The sequence below is a fragment of the Pollicipes pollicipes genome, unplaced genomic scaffold (assembly GCF_011947565.3).
Source record: "Pollicipes pollicipes isolate AB1234 unplaced genomic scaffold, Ppol_2.1 Scaffold_5724;HRSCAF=6776_pilon_pilon_pilon, whole genome shotgun sequence".
NCBI lineage: Eukaryota > Metazoa > Arthropoda > Thecostraca > Pollicipedomorpha > Pollicipedidae > Pollicipes > Pollicipes pollicipes.
Genome location: NW_023596746.1, coordinates 37085477 through 37106307, shown reverse-complemented (window position 1 = coordinate 37106307; position 20831 = coordinate 37085477). Strand labels below are relative to the sequence as shown.

General features: G+C 48.5%; 1 protein-coding gene across 1 annotated transcript in view; it reads left to right on the top strand.

Annotated features, from left to right (window-relative positions):
• LOC119103372 (uncharacterized) overlaps positions 1 to 20831 on the top strand; it is a gene marked incomplete in the record, with an annotated part of 57823 nt that overhangs the window by 1374 nt on the left and 35618 nt on the right. Inside the window, 1 exon segment of the mRNA XM_037226886.1 lies at positions 4276 to 4436. Within this exon segment, the coding sequence (XP_037082781.1) occupies positions 4276 to 4436 (161 nt within the window).

Below are 20831 nucleotides of genomic sequence, written 5' to 3'. Positions count from 1 at the left end.
TAGAGAGAGAGAGAGAGAGAGAGGCGAGGTGTGCAGAGTGAAAGTGTGCTGACTCCCGCAGTTTGACAGAACAGAGCAAAGCTGGTTATCAAAAGGCGAATTCGAGACACTTTCTCTTAAACACGGCACTGCCCAAGAGGCCCCACCTCCGTGTAAGGAGGGTCCGCTTTGCTCAGGGGGCCAAAGGAAGTCTTGTCCGCAGCTGAAAAGCCGTAGCGCCCACACAGCCCGGAACAATCTCAGCCTGATTACTCTATTTTAATGACACTTGGATATCCGGATTTCCTGTGCATTGAAAGCATGTGGCAGGGTCAGGGATCGCGTTGTTTGGGTCCCGACGGCCCGTCCTTTATCGGCTGTAGACGAATGCGGACTGTTTCAGGGCTCAGCATGTGCAGGCGGTATTGTTGCTATTCTGAACACCATGGTGAGAATGCCGGCAACAGTTTTTGCGGGCTTTGACCACCTGGGTACTGTCCTAAAAAGAACAAGTATTTACCAAATTTGTGGCAGATCCAGCTAGATATTGCCTGAATAAGCCAGTTTGCAGTGCTGGGCTGTGGTACGGCAAAACTTGCACAGCATAGAGTAGTTTCCCTGAGCCTGCTACCCTGTGTTCGCTACAACTGCCCAGCTCATACAGACACATTGCAAGCCGTACCTCAAGGCACATGGAATGGTTTTCGAAGAGGCTATTAACAGCTCCACCAGCAACACCGTCTGCCTTGTCCTTCAGCATGGCAAAATGGTTTTGTCAGTTGTCTCCCACCAGCCGCACGGTCAGAACGTTTCGAACCGAATTCTGTTAGCACACTGCAAAGTTCGCCGCCACCAACAGAGTGAAGAGCAAAGCGACTCAAAAGGCAGCATCCGCCCCATGATTCATGGCGTAGCTACCGTTAAGCTCGATCTCTTATCCGTCGGCTGTTTGCCGGTAAAACATAATGAATTGGCACGATAACGTTCTCAAATCTCATGCAGAACACCGCCATTGCACAACTCAACCTATACGGCGGACCACCACGGAATGCATTTTTTCACGCCTTGATGAGAAGAGTCACAAATCGCCATCGTTGGTGACAAATCACAGATGCCTCAAAGTAGTCTGAATTCGGAAATGTAAAAGGCGTCCCGGATTTCCTGTACATCGCCACGGAAGCGCCTCGTGTCATCCCGGCTGCCCTCCCGAGGGAAAGCCGACCTGTAATCCAATTCCGTCATGGAAGCAAGGCTAATAAGATTCGTTGGAAAGCACAATACCAAGAATAAACTGGCCGGTTTGTGAGTTAATTGCTGTCTCAGGGGTATCTCATGAAAGAAAACCAGGGCAAGACGAGACCGGAAAGTAAACAAGGCTAAAAACATCCATGCCGTGACCCGCGGGCCGGTTTTGTGAAATGCGGTTTGTCTCAATTTTTTACAACTGTGGCCACACGTTTCCGCTGTACTGCACCTTATAAATATTAGGGAGTGTTGCACATTTGTATAGGGCTTTGAACTGTAACAGCTTTCTCGAAGATCATTCGGCGCAGTTCCATGCCTTATCCGTCTTAACACCTAAGCTCCTTTAGTTTCTGAGCGCTTGCGAAGAATTGCAGACTATTTGGTGCAGCCTGTTGCAAGATCACCCACGCATTCATGGCGCCACGACAAATCAAATCCTGCCATTCCATTGACCATGTCATTCAACGACAAAAATTTCAGTCAACGACAAATCAATCAACGACAAAAACTATAAATGCTGAGTCGTTCATGTTTGGCGTTCGTGGGCACAGTTTCCAGATATAACGGTCAATTGGCTCTTGATCAATGTTGTTCAAGGTGCGATGGCGCAATGAAACAATGACGTGTTGGGGGGCAGATTCACTAAAGAGAGAAATTTTGTTCTCTAGGGCAGTCTTTTTCATTTCAAAGCATGCAAATGCTTATAAGTCAGCTTATTTCGTAACATGTGACGTTCCCTTCAATACCTACAAATTTGGTAACATTTTCCTTAAGAGTGACACCGCATTGTGAGCCTGTCTGCATATCAACTGCTTTGTGGATTCGGCGGCCCAGCCCGCCCGGCCATTCGCACTTGAGATGGGCTTATACCTTTGTAGCAATGAACGTAGGGGCCACGCCGTTTGCACAAAAAGTTGAAAATGTTTTTAACATATGTTCCGTCATAAGTTATAGGTGCTTTCGTGGAGTACGTTTAATGAGGCGTAGTTCTTCTGGAGCAACAAAATGACATGGTATAGCTTTTGCCACCCAATAAACATAGCAAGCAAACAATTCATTCATTGTTCAAAAAACAGGTGAGGTCTATGAGTTCAAACGGGCTGCAATAGCATCGGCAATCCGGGGTCGCAACAACGCGAGACCCACCCCTCTCAACAGGCGGCGACAAGTAGAGATGATCAGCAGTAGACAAATATTAAAGTCTAAGTGTGTAACTGGCCATGGTACCTTTAGTGTGAAGCTGATAAACCGATCGCTGGACATTTCTAGGAACGGTGCAAGATTTTGGGATTTAGACAGGTAGGGAATAAAGACTGCATGATGAAGGTCAATGTACCTGTTACAAAGCGCTGAGACATCATCCAACCCTACCAACCAGAGAATGGCTAATGTTGCCTTTTTAAAGATTCCGTTCAAACCTTTTGCTATGAATTTATTTCTGAGATCATAATTCAAGCTAAGCAGAATGTTTTTAGCGGGAACCCTGATCCCTACCATCTGATCGTGATATTTCAGGTCAACGGCGGAATTTGGTGGCCAAAGTCCGTCCAATACCCAATGTTCGGCACGGTCCGTCCTGCCTCATATCACTGACCGTTACGGCGGCAGCTGCTAGCGGCTGCAGGCCATATCTGTCAAGGGCAAATAGCGAGCACCTAAATCGGCTCGAACCCAGCCTGTCTCAGATGGGTGGATTAGAAGGCAGGCGCCCTAACCAAGTGGGCTATCGAAACGGGGTAGATTTTGGATTTTATTCTGAATATCACAGTCTTGGACCTAAACCTAGACATTTTCCCCTGAAAAATTGCACAGCTGTAAAGCCAAGCTAACCCCGGCCAACCTCTAACTCCACGTCCCAACTCCAAATTGCATTTTTCACCACACTTTGGCCACAGTCGCCGGAAAGGTTGATCCATTTCGTCGGCTGACTTGTACTGCCAGGGCTAGCTGATCCCACGACAAAGCCGATTTTCAAGCGATGCCACATGTGAATTGATGCACGGAAGCCAGTCATAAGCGAAACTCTATACCTGGTAATCTCGAGATAGACCAACGCTCCCATTAATAGTGCCTATTTGGCTGGGTTCGCAAAGGTTACCGGCTCCCTTAGATCAGGCTTTGGTGCCATATACGGGACGATAACATTTGCGTGCGATGTCACTTCGATTGCTCCACAATCACGAAGGGATCTTACTGGCAATAATTTTGCAAACGGAAATTGGTTTCCTTTATCGCCCTGAACAGAATGGCCCAAGAGCATCTGGTGCCCACGCTGCAGGTAAGCAATTAAAGCTAGAATGATACGTAAATGTGGGTAATGGGATGCCAAAGGTGACTGCTCGTGTTACCGAGTGCCACCTGCTCAGGGCAGACGATAGGTGTGGGGAAGAGGGCATATGCTGCAACAAAAACGAACAAACAAGTGCTATAGCATTTTGCGAGTTTAAGAAGAAGATGAAACACGTCATCCGCATTTAAAAACTTGTTACCAATCGACAAAATGTCGATATACAACTGCCTAGTGGACTCCAGCACGTGATCCGTTCTCCCCTCTGTGCTAACCTCCGGTCTCGTTCTCCTCCGCTGTGCTAATTACTGGTCCCTTGGCTAGCGCGGTCCAGTTTCTCCCGCTAAGCTGACCTGTGGTCACCCCGCTGTGCTGACCTCCGGCCCCTCGGCAGCGCGGTCCGTTCTCCCCCGCCGGGCAGACCGCCGGTCCCTCGGCAGCGCCTTCTGTTCTCCCGCGCTGAGCTGATCTCCTGCCTCTCGGCAGCGCGGTCCGTTCTCCCCCGCTGTGCTGACCTCCGATTCGTCGGCAGCGCGGTCCGTTCTCCCCCGCTGTGCTGACTTCCGATCTCGTCCCCCCGCTGTGCTGACCTCCGGTCCCTCAGCAGCGCGGTCCGTTCTCCCCCGCTGTGCTGACTTCCGATCTCGTCCCCCCGCTGTGCTGACCTCCGGTCCCTCAGCAGCGCGGTCCGTTCTCCCCCGCTGTGCTGACTTCCGATCTCGTCCCCCCCCCCCCCGCTGTGCTGACCTCCGGTCCCTCGGCAGCGGCAGACCTGCTGCTGTCGGCCGGCTCGCCGTGGACGCGCGACCCCTGGTGGTCGCCAGAGGTCCGCCCACTGCTGGTGGAGGCGGTACGCCACGGCAGCCACGTGACCAGCCGGGGCCTGCTGGCGCGCCTGCAGACGCTGCAGCTGCCCCGACAGAATGTGAGCATTATGGGGCGACCGCTGACAGGGAAGACGAGAGTAAACGTAGCGAAGGGATGTTGTGGATGCGGACGGGTTGCCTTTGAGGGGCGCGTTTTTGAACGTTTAGGTTGGGTGTTTGCTTCTTGAGACACAAATTCTGACACTCCTCCATTAGTTTACTGTTAATTTCAACAGAACGCATTCTGATTATCCATATATCAACCTATTTTGGAATTGTCAAGCCGCCGTGCGCCTCTAGTGGACCATGCTGAACATGAATGGCGCTGCAAGACACGTAAGCGCTCATTTGATAATAGTAGACGCTTAGCTTCCGTTTCCCCGACATTTGCACCGTTCATTTTTCTTCCCTGTAACGTCAGGCAACTAACTTCTTTTCGTCACACACGGGGCGCAGCGCATTATCTATCCAGGTCACTCAAACAAGCCGCACGCTTGGACCCTCCCACGCGGCACGGGAGGGCGTCGCGGTGAACGGCGCGGTCGATGTGTCCGCGTATGCTGGAACATGAGCCGCCGGCACTAGTACGCGCACGTAGGACTTTGGTCTGCTTGATCTTTTCGATACTGAATACAGTGCAGTTGGCGGCCAAATGTGCCTGCGTGCATGCGTGCGTGCGTGTGGGCGTGGTAACGGGGCTCGAAATTCTTTATATATTAACTGCGCTCGCGGTGCTTGTGCATGGTATGGAGGTGAAGCTCACATTGACCAGCAGCGCCGCTGACGCGAAGGTAAACATTCATGTGTTACGCTGACTCAGACCAGGGGGAAAATCGCCTGGGCACTGAGCTCCCCGGAACATGGAGCATGCCTGCACCGAGAAAAAACGTTCAGTCAAAGTGAAGCCACCTGGGTGTACATTGGTATGAGCGTCTCAAGAGGGGTAAACACACTATCGATCACGATTGTTTCCTACGCGCGACCATAGGGCCAATGATAAACTCCACTACAAGGCCCTCTCTCACCATCTGTTTTCACGTCCAATATGGAGAATGCTTAGTAAGGTTTATGTGGCACAGCTACTGAAACAGTAGTTTTCGTCGGTGAAATGTTAAAAAAGACCCACGTGGCTGGTGCCACACCAACTTATCTCAAAATCCGAGCGACAGCCACGAATGGAGTTGAACAAATGGCCCTCACCCAGCAGCAAACTTGAAGACAGAATGCACCATTGTGATGAGGCAGAGCCTTAGATGCGAAGTCCAGGCTAGCCATCTAGTTATGTCAGTGTCTGACCTCCCGCCATGGTACTGTTCGTAATCCGGTGCGTATCAGGCGTCCTTGGTGGTTCACTGGGCGGACCGTCGTTATTGGGCTGATCATTAGTGTGGCCATTCTTGCGGACGTGGTGGTTCACGGCTAGGAAGCAGCGTCCCATATGTCGCTGGTCGCGGCAGTCAAATACCAACAGGCGAAGGGCGCGCGCTGGCATGAGGGGCCATTGTCAAGAACTGCATTGCAATCCATGTGTGGATGAAGTACAAAATAATGCTGCTCGTAAATACGGTCTACAGAGAGAGTAAGAGAGTGAGAGAGCGAGAGGGCGAGAGATCAAGAGAGAGAGAAAGCGAGACAGAAGGACAGCAAGACAGCCAGAGAGCAGGGGTGTGAGAGAGCGAGAGAGCGAAATCAAATATTCAATTTGTACCCAACTGATCCAAAACTGGAACTGCTAGAGCTGCTGGAACTGTTACTTCATGGCTGGAGTTCTTTTCATAAGTTTCACCTGTTAGGCACTCCAGGGGCCCTGTGTGCTCTGGTCGGACGACAAACACGTCTCAGGCTGCGAACGTCCGTGACAAAAACGCCTCAGATTGGGCGCTGGTTGTCAGCGTTGCCATGTACGGCGCGGCGTCTGGTCCTTGAAGGGCTATTATTGAGTTTTATTGAGTGCGATAACTAGGTCTAGAGCGTCTGATATAGGCTGGGATGAACGTGGTCGAATGGCGAATAAGTGCCCTGTTTAGTTATGTAGTTTTTTCTTGCACATGTATCATAGCCTAAGCGGCTATGGCCAGACGCTCATTGAACCTCAAGTACGTGAATATTTGTCTAGCTAGCGGACACATGTTAGTTAACCTTCACGCTGCTCATTTCTGTCGGCTTTTTTATTCTTCTGAAAGCTGCCATGCAATGAAAAGCTTGTTGAAATAATACCTTTTTACAATAAGTACGTCCCAGCTCCGCTGCTTTGTCAAACACTTTTAATTTCTTTTTCCATGTTGTGGTCACTTTTTTCTGAAAATCTTACCTATAATACCATGCAAACTGCAACAAACGAACGCAAATTTCAATCTTAAGGGGCTGTAACCCCGCGAATGTTCGGCAGCATGCCAGTCTCAAAAAACAAACTAACATCCGCTGCGCCGGACGCTTGCGTGAATTCGGTGCGCTAATCCTGGAGCACGCGTGCGCTGAACTCAGGCTAGGCAAAATGGTGCTGAATTTTCGAATAATAGTTGCTTCATAAGATACTTGAGGGGAAATTTTGCGTGAAAATGTCTTAGCGGCATCAGGAGTCCTTGGGGCACTGGCTCTCTGCGCCCCAGGCTGTTTGTGGCCGTGCGCCGAGCTGAGGGCTCCCGGATTCACGGCTGCATGCGCTGACATCGTTGGCGGACCGTTGCTGCTTCAATGAGCATGTTCGGCATAAGCGCGTATTTCTTTTCAGTCTGGGCAGCATCACTTCACGGTACATGACACATGTATTCGTGCATGTACAGCATATCACAGTGTCACATGGTCGGTTTATCAGCCAATGCACAGGCCCTTATTTGGCTGCGAATCCAATGGTCAAATTGAACACATCATATTTACATTCGTTCATTGCTTGGACCCAAAAAAGCTGAATGGAGCAATCGAAAATGATACCTTCTTCGTCCAGTGGTAAGTGGGTCAAGCGACGATGCCTATCAACCAGTTTCAATTAGTACCCATCATCCAATATGTGCTCTGCACCCAACGACCAATAAGGCCATCACCACGTGGGTGCTTCCTTTCAAATCAATCCATGCGGCTGCATGTACGAAGGAGCGACTTCATTCATATGAAGCCGTTCAAACGCATCACCAAGGCAGATGCCGCCTTTGCGCGCGGGATCATCAACGAGACGTAACTTTAAAATTTCATCCTACAACACAGCGCGAACAAATGTTCGCATTCTTCACACCCATTACCGCTCGTATGACCACTGGCACACTCATCCTCCCGTTCGGATAGGCCAGTGACTGCACTCTGCACCCACGCCGGATCAGACGCAAGCGCTGAATGCAAGAGAACATCACCGGCACACGTGTCGACGACGTTCAGCGAGTACCGGCGCGATTACCTGCGTTCGGTTTGCGCAGCACGTTGTAGAGCATAAAGTCGTAGAGTCATAGACGTTACAAGAAAAGGTGATCTCCATTTCAGTCAGTTTGTGTAGAGCATTTAGCTGAATATGACTGTGCTGTTGTGAGAATGCGGGTAGTGCTGAGTTTACAGGAGTGAGTCTAGGGTAGCGTTAGTCCAGTGGTTAAACTACGCGTCTGGAAACCAGATCTTGCTGACCTTTTTTTCCTACTTCTTGTTTTATCTTGCATCCTTGTGACGCCCCGCTTGTCCGGACAGGCTGTGTTGCATCAGCAGCCACGAGTGGGCCGAGGGGCCCCTGGATGGGGACCCCGACCGGACGCCCAGCGCACTCCCCGCAGATACGCCGGTGACGCAGACGCAGAGGCGTCCGTGATCTGTGATCCGGGACGTCTGTGATCATTCGTCATTTAACCCTGTGAGAATAAAGCTCGACGGTTGCCTCCCCCTCCAGGCACATGCAATCTTGCCTCACCGTTATCCATTTTCCTTCATCCCATAGCCCTGAAATGATCATTACTGGTTAAAAGGGCTCTAATCCAAGTAACCAACTAACCAAACCAGAGGTACGATTCTCCGCGGCACCCGCCCTTGCTGTCAGGAGAGAGGCAGGCGACGCCATTATTAGCATGGCTATTATAAAAGCTGAGTGCATAATAAAACCCTCATAACCAGACAGCAGCCAGGTTTCAGACAACAAAATGGCTGTAACCCGGCAACACATTCTAGCAGTTCATGCTGACTTCATAGATCACATCAGGAGACCTCAGGTGTTCACTAACGTATGAGACTCATACATTTGACCACAGGCTTTGGATGCCGTGGCAGCCGCAGCTGGCTGCCAGGTACCACCCGGGTCATGACGCGAATCGCTATTTAGCCCGTGCAACAGCGTAGGCGGGTTGCGATGTGCTCCGGTGTGCTGGCGTACCACAACATCCACTCCCGGTCACAGTCTCACGCCCGCTCATCACACACCAGTCATGCCGCCCAACTCAAACCCCACGAGGCGGGAGTCACGAGCCTCTCGACGCATGGCCTGCGGCTACTCAGAAGTCAAGGATCTTGTCTCCTCGGCTGGTATGGTAGCAATTTTGGTCTAGCGTACATGTATTCATGCACTAATGCGCAATATTGGTGTGATATGCAGACAGCAATTTTGCGTTGAAGCTCAGTCAGCATGCCATTGTTCGGAAAAACCTAAATTTTTGTCGACAGTATAGGGCTGCGTCGTTCTGTCACAGTCTTTAACTTTTCTTCCATGGCAAAACAATATGCATTATGGGTATTTGCATTTAATATTCTGACCACGCATCCAACTTTTACCTCAAGGCACCTCTCTGACTATTCTAGTGGCAAGTGCAAGACAAATTTTGCCTAGGGACATCCCTTATTTTGGGGACCTCCTTTCAAACAAAGGTGGGCGTCCCCAGTTCTTAGTGACCTTTGTGAGGTCTATTTGTGCTTGGCGCGAAGCGAACCCTCATCGATGGGAAGGAATCCCTATGTACATCTGTGGTCATCCACCTATGATCATGGAAAAATGGTGTAGCGCCACCTCTGTTTTGCTCAACCACATGCCACTGACGGCCTTGTGTTACAAAAAATGTCTCTCAATCAAATGTAGAACACTCATCGACTTGCACACCCTTTTGTGGCCCGGTTTTTGTTAAGCATACTATTGCAAACATTGTGATAGGTACCTAAAAAAGCTGCGTGCTGGGTTTTTGTGGGATTCTTGATGCACATTGCCGACCAAAGGCGAGCAAAGGAAAGGGGTGGGGCTACTACTTGACAAAGACGGCTTGGTACCGCCGCTTGGATTTCAACGCGGTGAGATCGGCGCGGAGGAAGAGTCGGGGGAAGGGGAGTGCGCGTCATATTACCCTGCTGTCGGTGCTCCCGAAAACCCATATCAGCACCGCCACCGACAAGAGGACACAAAAACATGCAAACCTAGGACGTCATTGAAGGCCCTTATCCGCCTACGGCAGCAAATACGGCTGTGTGGTGGAGTCGCATGGAACGCAGTGCGAAAAACCAGTGCGGGTGTAGATCGGAAGAGGGACAATGAATCGTTTACGACTCTTGGTGGGTAGCACACCAGACAGTTTCTTGACCTCTGAGACTACTGAAGGTGCGAGCCCCGAAATTCAACGCCCTCTACAGGCCACACTTGTACGGGAGCACCCAATAACCCGGGGCATACACATTTCTTTGTAGAGAGCACACACTTGCTGTTTTCGGAAAACACTCATACATTATATCGAGCCCATCAAACATCCGCGGCGCCGTTGTACGATCAATGAGGATTTTCTTCCGCGAGAACGGAGCCTGCGGCAACGCTCAGGATCTTGACACACGTCGATAATCAAGTAAGAGCTGCCGCTCGTTCGCAAAACCCGCACAAGCTGTTTTTTTAGGAGAATGCCATTATGAGCGTGATTTTGGTAACCTTTCTTGTGAAACAGTGTTAACTTTCTGCTGAAAGAGCACTTTCACCGCTATTTTCTGAGCTGTCCATGACCCGAAGAAGGCGAGGCACCACGACAGAAAAAGCAACATTCGGGGCGATGCTTGTCAGCGGGCCACGCTCGAGATGAGCCCATCGACTGGAGCGCAGCGGACGGCGCTGGCAGCGTAGTCGGTAGCGACGTGAACGCATCGCCTCACACGCCCGGCAGGCGCGCCCGAGGGTTCCTCGACACCCGACACCGCCAGCGCTCCCGTCACAGTCAGGCCGACAGGACAGGAAACAGCGTCTCAGTTTGGCGGCAGAACGTAAATTGTGTTTGGTGAGGGTCAGATTTAGTCGGCTCTGGGCTCTTGCCAGGAGGGGGGATCGCCCGCCTTTTTTAAAGGCCGTGGATCTTCGCCTGTTGACAGGAGTCGGGAAGTTTTTTCATCCGACTCAGTCCATCACGGTACTAACGGCGCCACAGCGAAGGCAGCAAAGGCGCCACCGAACAAGGAAGCCGCTTCCTTGTTCGGTGAGCTCATGTGGGGAGGGGGGAGGATCTGCTTGTTCTCTTCACGCTCTTGATCACGGGGTTCCATGAACGCCTCGAGGTCTCAACTTTGCGGCCACTGGAAGGACGGGGAGCGTGGCTTCACCCCGGGCAGTGGCAGATATGTGACGGTGATGGGATCCAACACAGCGTGCCTCTCCTCCGTCGTGGATTCAGCTTTTCCGACATGATTCAAATCAGCTTAAAAGGTCCAGACGGGGCGCCACCGGCCAGGTGTCATGTAGGCTGCGCGGAACCACTGTCGGTACACGACGGGCCCTGGTGGCGGCGACGGACGCCAGAGCAGATGATGATAATTGATGTTGCTCAAAGTGCTTTGACATTACACAAAAGGTCAGGTGTGCTGATGACGGGATCAAGTGAGATCGCCTTGGGTTCCACTCGGATCGGTGAAGCGATAATCGAGAGCTCACCGGGCCGCCGCTCGGACGCAGAACATCACCCCATCGATGATCTAAAGTTCACGATGATCTATTGATCGAACGGTTATCGACGAAGGGTCTCACCATGGCCCCGAAAGACCGGTGGCCATCTTTGAACAAAACCACCTTTGATGATTAGCGGCCTGTTGACAGTTTTGGCCCGGGGGATTCCAATGGTGACGATGGATGGACGATGAGTGTCTCCATGTTTTGAGAGTGATGCTGATTCTGGACCTTTCCATGCAGACGACACTCAAAGCTAAACATTGGTCTGCACATGCGGACGTTTGCAGTGTGAGCTTGTGTAGAACATATGTTGGAACTAAGGCATGAGCAAGTGAAGTTGCCAAATGCTACCAAATATAGCAGGTACCTTCCGGACAGCTCCTAGTACGCGTGAGAGCTATACTACAAATGATACTATGCCAGTGCCGATGTCACGGGTCAGTGGTGACATTGCCTTTCCCGTACCCGTCAGATCAGTACGTTTCACAGACTTTTCAGCAAAGATTCGTTTCAGGTACTATGCAGTGTAAAACGCCAAATGACTTGACTTATTACTGGTCGTAGGAATAGCCGCTCGCATCAGGAATTCTCGACGTGATCAGACAGCTACACGGCGTGTTATATCGTCGTGCCATTTGGGACAGATGGGCTCGAATGTTGGCCACGTCGTTGTGAGCTGGGTTCAGTGCAAGGCGCATGTGCCGATGCGTTAACTGCCGTTGGTTGCGTTTGTATCGTGAGAAGCTCACTGACTTGATGAAACTGGCTTATCGCCAGTACATCTCTTCTAGGGGTCTTCAATGGAGAGCCGCTCTGGTAGTAGCGCTAGGAATTCATGTAGATCTAGGAGGCTCGTTGCTTGTGAATACACGAGCTGTAGCATCAAAGGTCAGCGGAGGACGTCAAGCGCCACAAGACAAAAATTCATCCGGGGCTTCCTGCTACTGAAAAGAAAGGCGGCTTTGAGATTGCAAGGTCGTTGGTTTAGCTGCCGCAGAAGCGCAAGAAGCCTGAACTTAAACTCGTTGTCTTGTTCTAATTTGTTTATGGTGTTGTTCTTAGGTGACTGAAGGACCTTGCTCATCGCTCATAGTGCTACAGCTTTACAGCTTTACCACAAAACACCTAGCTTTCTCACAAAGATCGGACGTTCTTTCTTTTCAGGGTTGGGAGCATGGGCACAGTTTTGCAAGATGCGTCGGGGAAGGGGGTGGGGTGTGGATAATCCGTGAAAATGTATAAGGGGGGATGGGGAGCGGAATGCTGGTGGTGGGGGGGGGGGGAATGCCGACAGGGGGTGGGGGGTGGGGGAATGCTGACACAGAGAGCCCGAATTGGGGAGGCAGGCTGGCTGGAGCCCACATTAAGGGGGGGGGGGGCGGCACCTCCCTGTCAGCATAGGAAGCTACGCCCCTGGTTGGGAGGCATAATCCATAACTCAATAGTCAACTCGGTTTATAATGACATACTCAGCTTAACCTACCCTACAGGGTTGGTTAAGGGGAATGTTCCACATTTGTATGGCGTTTTGAACTAAAATAGCCATCTTGAGGACATTTTGATGCAGTTCACGAATGTGCCCTTTTTAAGACCCAAAACGCTCTGGTTCCTGAGTTACACGCCCGCAAAGTACGAAAAGGCTTATTTACAGCCAACTTCAAAATCGCGTTCTGATTCATGACGCCATAGAAACGTCATTGGATACCCGTGATATTACAGGCTGTTTTTGTTTATGGTCAGAACAGCATGACCACTGAATCATTCGCAAAGGCGATGATGCTGCAAATGTGGTACAGTCTGCGGGAGATGATTAGCTGTCAGTAATATTTTACTGCTGAATGCGTGTCACGAACACAAGAATGCGCAATTTCGGGTTGTGCGACACTCGTGAACGGGTTATTTTTCTTCATTTCCCGGCCACAGGCCAATGCTATAAAAAAGGACACGAATGTCCGCAAAAAATTACGGCACCCAAAAAATGGGCACTCTCCCAAAGTTACAAGAAAGAAGACGCGACGGCAAATCTGTCTTTTTTCTCCTGTTGGCGTTTTTTCCTCTTCTACTAATGTGTCTGTTACAGACAGATTGGTCGGCGCCTTGTATATCGGAGCACAGAACCTTGCACGGGCTTATGGGTTAGCAAGGCATTATGAAATTAGGCAAGCATTATAGTAATTTTAGATATATATTTACCCAAGCATTTCACACATATGGTACGAAAAACTTTAATCTTGAACAACAAATTGTGTTTTGCAAGAAGATGGCCGTGAGCCGCATTACCATGAACCCCCGCTGGGACTTTGTTTCGAGGGGAGGTCACGGTGAAGTCCGGTGTTGTGACTGAAGATCTGTGCGGAAATTGCTAGAAACTGTAATTTGAGAGTTCCGCGAGCTGTGCAAATGTGAGATCACACTTATTTGACAAAAGAGTGTGAATCGGGGGCTCGAAATGCGTGTGATCACTGGCGGTGTGTGCCAGTGGCTTGTATTGGTATTGATGTGATGGGGAGTGTGCGTGCGAGGTTTGTTCTTCTGAAAGAGAACATGGTTTTGTTCTTCTTCATTCTGACTCCCAATAAAATGTGATACATTGATGCCTGACATATTGATGCCTATTGATATTGATGCCTGCCTGTACCTTTATGTTTGTGTTTGAACATGACAAAGGAATGCTGGTAAACTGACAGAAACGCCAACCTTATATTGCAGAGATGTACAGAGGCAAGTACTGGTGCTATTACTTCACTATGATCTTGCCAACATTGTAAACCTATTGAGGTGCTACCGCATATAATGAATCCATTGCATGCCATTATATCAGCAATTCATTTTGGCAGCAGAGGCTGGTGTGTGCAGCTCATTAATGGTTCATGCTCGGTATAGGCTCACATTATATGGATTTGAAAAATTGTCTTTCCCTAAATAAATCTGAAAATATAGTTTTATTGTTACTGATGTACGTTGTACTGTCCTCACAAATCTTGTATGCAGGCGAACATTGCTCCCGAGTAATCAATTTCATAGTCACTGCAACTTGCGTGGGATGCTGGGTGCTGAGAAATGTGGAAAAGTATTGCTGCTGGTGTCTCGGACAGCACTTAATATTATGTTTATCTTGAGCCTGGTGTGCACTGGCAGCTTCATCACTTCCTTGCATTTTGCCCATCCAACCATAGCTACACGCACTTGTCATGTCTCCAGCCTTGTGCAAGGTCAGCACGTTTGCAGTGTCATTTCACCACATGTAAAAGGTTCTTGTTATTTTTTTAGTAAAGCAGCCTAGTGGCTGCAGCATGTCGCATGACCATAGAAGTGAAAGATGTGTTTGGATCTTTCTCACCTGCGTTTTCTGGATTCCCGAAGCAGGCTGAGTAAGTGATGCCACTTATTGGTTGTCTGCTTTGCTGAAAGTGATTTGTATATTGTATCATGTGTTTTTGGTCAGTCATATGTCAGAGGAGCAGTAAATACAAGAGCGCATGCTTGAGCCATCTTTTCATGCTGGGATTTATTATGAAAGCGGCATGGATTACAGTCGAAAAACCATATTGTTGTTTATTATGTCATGTCACAGAGCAGCACCGAGATAGTGCCAAAATGAAGCTAATGACCAGTGCCATCACACAATGTCCAACGTTGGTTGAGTACTCTTTGTCAAGCCTATGAGATAGCAGCTTATAATTTATGAATAACTGGTAAAAATGTATTTAACAATGCCAGAGGACTGTCTACGGCAGGAATGTTGTTGCACCACAATGGTTATATCAGAGTTAACTACTAGTTGCATGAACAATCATAAGCAAAAAAAAAGAGATTCTTGGTGCCCCAACGTTACTATCTTTACCATAGCAACAGCAATGCTTTGACAATTAATGCATGGCAACGTTACAAATTTATCCATTTTCGCTTGACACCACCTTTCTAGTTACAAACAATAAAGACAATGCTACAAATTTATTAATTTTGTCACGACACCCCATTTCCAGTTACAAACAACAAGAACAGTGACCACTGTACGCACCACATGATATCAATGTCAGGACTACAGCAATGCCCGCAACGATGGGTCGACGATAAAGTATTTACAAAATCACCAGCAAAGCAGCAGCAGCAGCAGCACAGCATATCGTGTTTTTATATTTATCATGTGCCTAAAAACTGGCGAAAGCTACGTTGCGCATGTCAAACAGTCCACAAAAGCTTTTCTTACTGCCAGCACCAAAACAAAACAAAAAATTCGCAACTAACCCACCCACCCATCCGCCTCTGACACAGCCCCCGCGACGAGGAATGGCCGGTTGGCATCAGCTTTCGTGTGTTTCGAAGCATTCTTTAAGTCTGGCTGCCAGATGCTGCCAGGTTTTGCTGTCGTTATAAACCCAGTTCATGACGCCATCAAACAATGACGTAATGGGGACCATTTCTATAAACTTTGACATTTTGCTACATAGCGTCGGTTTTGAACTTTTAAAGCCCATCAGTAGTTACAAGGAAGCATTTCCCATCTTATGTGATGCCTAACTCAAGATCTTCAAATGTGGAACATTCCCTTTAAGCTGAGTATGCAATTATCTGACAGCTGCATTAAATTGCTCACCAACATCATTCAGTGTTTGAAAGATTTTTAGGTCATGCAACTCAACAGCTCTTCCAAAACAGCGATGACTTTGAAAAAAGCCAAGAGCAGGGGCCCTGACGATTTATCTGTTTGCTGGGAGCCTATCTCTTCCTTATATCGTGCGCTCAGATTATGTGTTGTTATGCAGACAAGTGATTAACAGACTGCTGCATTTCAATGTGGAATCGATTATCACTCTGCTTTTAGCCAGCGATTTAATCACGGGTCATCAAAAAGCCAAGCAATGATGTTGGCCCAAAACTATTTCCGAAGATCACCAAACTGTTGGTGTGTAGCTGATGCGATTTGGGAGCTCTACAAGACCTGATATGTTGTCTTAGCCACCTCATACACTGAAATGCCCAGCTAATAATGACGAAAGGTTCAGCAAGAAAAATGGCTTTACTTACTCCCCAAAATATAACACAGCCATATCCCCATACTTGACCCACTTTCGTTTCATGGTTGGGGGCAGTGACGTAGCTTCGCGAAATGCAATGGGGAAGGGTTGCGTGTCGATGGGGAAAAAACCTGAAAATTGCGTAAGCTTGCCCAAATAATGCACCAGCAAACGGGTTTATCACCGAGAATAGTGGCAAACTATAAAGCTTAAGTCAGACACTGGTTTTAGATGCTGGGCATAGCTGTGATGCAAACAACGCAGCAATTCTCGAATTCAGATAAAGTATCGCGTCACACCAAGAAGAGCGTACAACTTGATAGCAAAGCGGTGGCGAGCGATTCTTTTAAAGAATGGCTTAAACCCTGCCCAAGAGGACTCTCTTCAGCATTCCTCGGCATGTCGTGACATGGTGCATGAGGTCGTTACGTGCCTTTGATTGTCGTGCTGCGGCCACTGATCACATCTCTTCCCTCGCATGCCGCGCAGGCAGCATCGGAAGTTTGAACAGATCCGCCGTGCTCATCGGCCTTAAGCCCGTTGGGCCAGCCACTAGTGCACTGAGACGTACGTACTAACCACAGGGACTTTTTACATGACCGACAAATGAAACTTTGCAAATGCAAAGTTTCATTTGTCGGTCATGCAAACCATGCAAACATCCTAAGGTAAGCGAAGGCACAGCGGAACCAGCACATCCCCAAAACAACAGCAAAGCAGACAACATATGTGACAGGTTCTGAGCGAAAAGGATTCAGCGCATTCTGTTGTTTTTCTTCGCACCGGCTCTCTTTTTTCAGGGTATTGCATTTGCCAGATTAAATTTGCCCTTCAGTTTTTGTCCGGTTGCTGCCGACATCCTGCCGCGTTTTGAGTGCTGTTGGGGATGCCGCTGCGGGGAGCCACAGCAGAAGCTGGACCCCGATCGATGCGGGTGTGTGCTCAGTCCGACGCGGCCCGTGTGGTCCGTGAGTCGCCCGCGTCAGTCCGGGCACGTGGCGCGGCCGCGGACCCGGACTGCGAGCCGGGAAGGCATTGAAATACGAAAGACCAGACTGACTGACCGAGATGCGGGCCATCTCAGTCAGTCGTGGAACTTTATGTACCTGATTTCAAACGATACCTTTTTCCCAAACATACAAGCTGTATCGATCCATGACGGGCAAGCCCGTCAGTTTGGCTGATTACAGTTATGAACATTACTAATCTGCGACATAGTCTAACGTGGTCTTTTAAATCACGTCAATAATATGTCAAATCAAGCTGGTGGGTGGACGGGGAAATATAAGCCAATGCCAAATTTTAGGTAGCTGCTTGCAGTCCGCCGCAATGCGCAGATGGCGCCAATGTTATCGCTTAACATGTCACCACCGGTGCCCCACCTGTGGCGAGGGATTGATAGACGGTTGAATTCCAGTAATCTCGGGTTCGAATCCCTACAAAAACAGTCTGCTCTTCCCGACAGTCTGCAATGTCAGCTGGTCAGAAATAGGCAGCCTCGCGCCGTTCGGCCGTGGTGTACTCGCCATTCACCAAAATTCCTCTGCGATCCTGTCTACCAAAAGCTTGGAGAATGAAATGCCTGTTAAACTGGACTGGCAATAACCGGGTGACGGAACAAGCAAAAAGCTTTGCACACTATTTACTCTGAGTCCAGTATGATCAGAGGCGCAGCCAAGATTCGCGACGGGAGTGGGGGTGGAGTAGAGGCTGGTGAGGGGTGGAGTAGAGGCTAGCATGGTTTGCAGTGGGAACCAGAATACTCTTGAGAGGGTGGGGAGAGTGAATCTCAGCGCCGTTCACAGCTCCTACCCTAAACGAACTAGAACGTCACTTACGACACTAAATCGCAGCTGTTCGGTGTGGAATGATACTGCCCAAAGTTGTTCATGGCATGTGAGGCAAAACGATCTTCCCGCTCACCAGATTGCGAAATCATATTCAGTTGTCTCGTGGTAAAAACATGCGCTCAATCTTGGCAAGGAGGAAGAGAACTAGGCATCACAAGCCCTTCCCCTAATCGCTTGGCTGCGTCTCTGCGTGCCGCCTATACACAGGATTGAGAATACATATCTTAAGAAAAATAGATCATCCATTGGACCACCAAAATTACGCCTGACCAAACGAAAAAGCGGTGTATAATGCATCTAATATCAGCAAACACACCTACTAAATCATGGGTAAAAGAGCAATTTATATCCATGGACACCACCAAATCTTAGCGTACGGAAAAAGCCCATCAGCCATCCGGGAAAACAGCGAACAAAATTGGATTGCCACCGCCTCCAAGCGAGCCACGCAAATCATCGGGAGAAACACCCGTCCCCCAACCCCACCCTGCCACTGGTGACGCCCCTAGACACGTCTACGAACAGGATTCCTTGAAATGTCTGAGTTACTTGCCTGCAGTACGGACCCAAACTATTGAATGCTCCGAGTCCAGCGTAGATATACAATGCTTATAACGTGTTTCCATATATTTTGAAGGCGGCTGAGACCGTGCAGCAGAAAATTGCATCTGACGAAGGAATTGCCCCGCGGGTCCTGTTAGTTGAATTAAGGTTGAAATGGCGCAATTTAGGAAAGCCTTTCACGGTTTCCAACAGTTAGTTTGGCTAGCTGATGAGCCCTTGAAACTCGGAACAGGCTTTGGTGATTCTTCGAAGCTGGAATAGGCTGACCGCATCAAATGAAGCAATTGTTTGCCCTTTATTTGTGATAAAAATCGTTTTCGGAATTGATGAGGTTGCAGACATTTAAAAAAAAACTTCTAAAAAGCTTCTATCGTCAATTTTCTTAAGACCCAACTTGTAGCCACGTTTTTGGCTAGAAATTTTTATCAAACATTTGAAAATGTGCTTGCAAAACCTGAATTTTGGTAAAATCCCGATTTGCTGGCCATAAGCAAGATTACGCCTATGATGGCAGATGTAATGCCAGATTCTTTCCTGCCCAACTTTTCGAACCATTTTTAGAACATTCGTTGGCATGTCTGACCAGACGCGACAAAACTAACTCTTCCGCTTTTGCTGCGTCCCTGTGCATAGGCACGCAATGGTTACAGAGCTTGCGTACCTAAACCCTATCCACGATGAATGGTCCTTCAATTAGATAATCCTCAAAGCCTGCATTGCTTCACACAGCAACGATGTAGACAATACCGGTGTTGCCAGCATGCAACATCTTGAGCCGATCCACACGCTGATCGTCAGGCATGGTATTTTCCCAGAAGTTAGGTCAACTAAAGCATGGGGCTGAAAAAATGGCTATTGAGTGTCTCGCTTCATATCATCAAGCTATTTTCAGTTGGAGACATGTGACGTAGCTATTGCATTTCAATGAAATTGCACGAGAGCATTAACATCTATGTCGGAGCATTACATATTTTTCAAGCATATCTTCATGAAGATGTTAAAAACGCTCTTTAAAAGCTGTTCAGCAGATTACCCTCCGTGAAACCGGCTAGAGGTATTTTTTCTCGATAGGCGTAAAACTGGCCCAATCCTCTCCTATATCTCTCCTCCAATCCTATATATATATATATATATATATATATATATATATATATATATATGTGTGTGTGTGTGTGTGTGTGTGTGTAGCTTAAACATACGTTTGGAATCTAGTCTCTTTGAGGAACAAAAGGTATTTGTCACATTTGAATAAAAGTCACCGACATGGCCGCAAGAAAAAGCTCGTAGATAAGTAGGCATCTAGGTAAATACCTCGACCTCTGCATCATGTGCAACAATATGAGCCCAGGAAGTCCAATTACCGTGCTCAAAACCGCATAGAAGCTCTTAAAGGTATAGTTAGAGGTAAAGCAAGTTCAGAAGTTAGAAATTCTTAGAGGTTTGCGAGACCCTCGTAGGGGAAGAGATAAGGCAATTGGGAATACAAAAGGTGAGAGGGAATGTGACTTCCCAGTATGGGGCACGACAAATTACGGCATATCGTGATGGTGAAAGACGACGCTATGTGGTAGCCATGTGTGCAAACTAGATACGCGCTTCACGGACGATAGGAATTCATCATTTTCTTTTAATTTTAATTTGGTTAAGAATATTCTAGTTCACTGTGGACTTAAAGAGCTTCTTGGAACATTGGTCAAACTTGCTTATCAAAGCGACGGCAAATTTGAATTTGTGGCTCTCTGAACCGCCAAGCATTGTGTGGTGGGAGGATATAGCTACTACTAATGATATGTACATCGTACTGATGATTGTCAAAGACCATGCTGAGCAGAAACCACAATATGGACTCCTTTCATCGCCGTACATTCCCCGCTAGTTCTCAGTACTGTTCAACGTACGTAGTTGTACGGGAGCGGCTCCGTATTTTTGCGGCAATTTGTCTAGGGTAGTTCGCATGGGTGGTTATCGGCTTATAGCTCTCGCTCAGCACTGCTTGCTGCGTTTGCCGCTAACATCGAGGACGATATAAGCCTGGTAGAACGAAATCCAGTTAATGATTTGAGTATAATGCGAGAACTCTACTAGATGAACCAGCATAGCCCATAGCCCATAGCCCAGAAATTTCACCTCCCTGAACATTTGGCAGACTGTAAT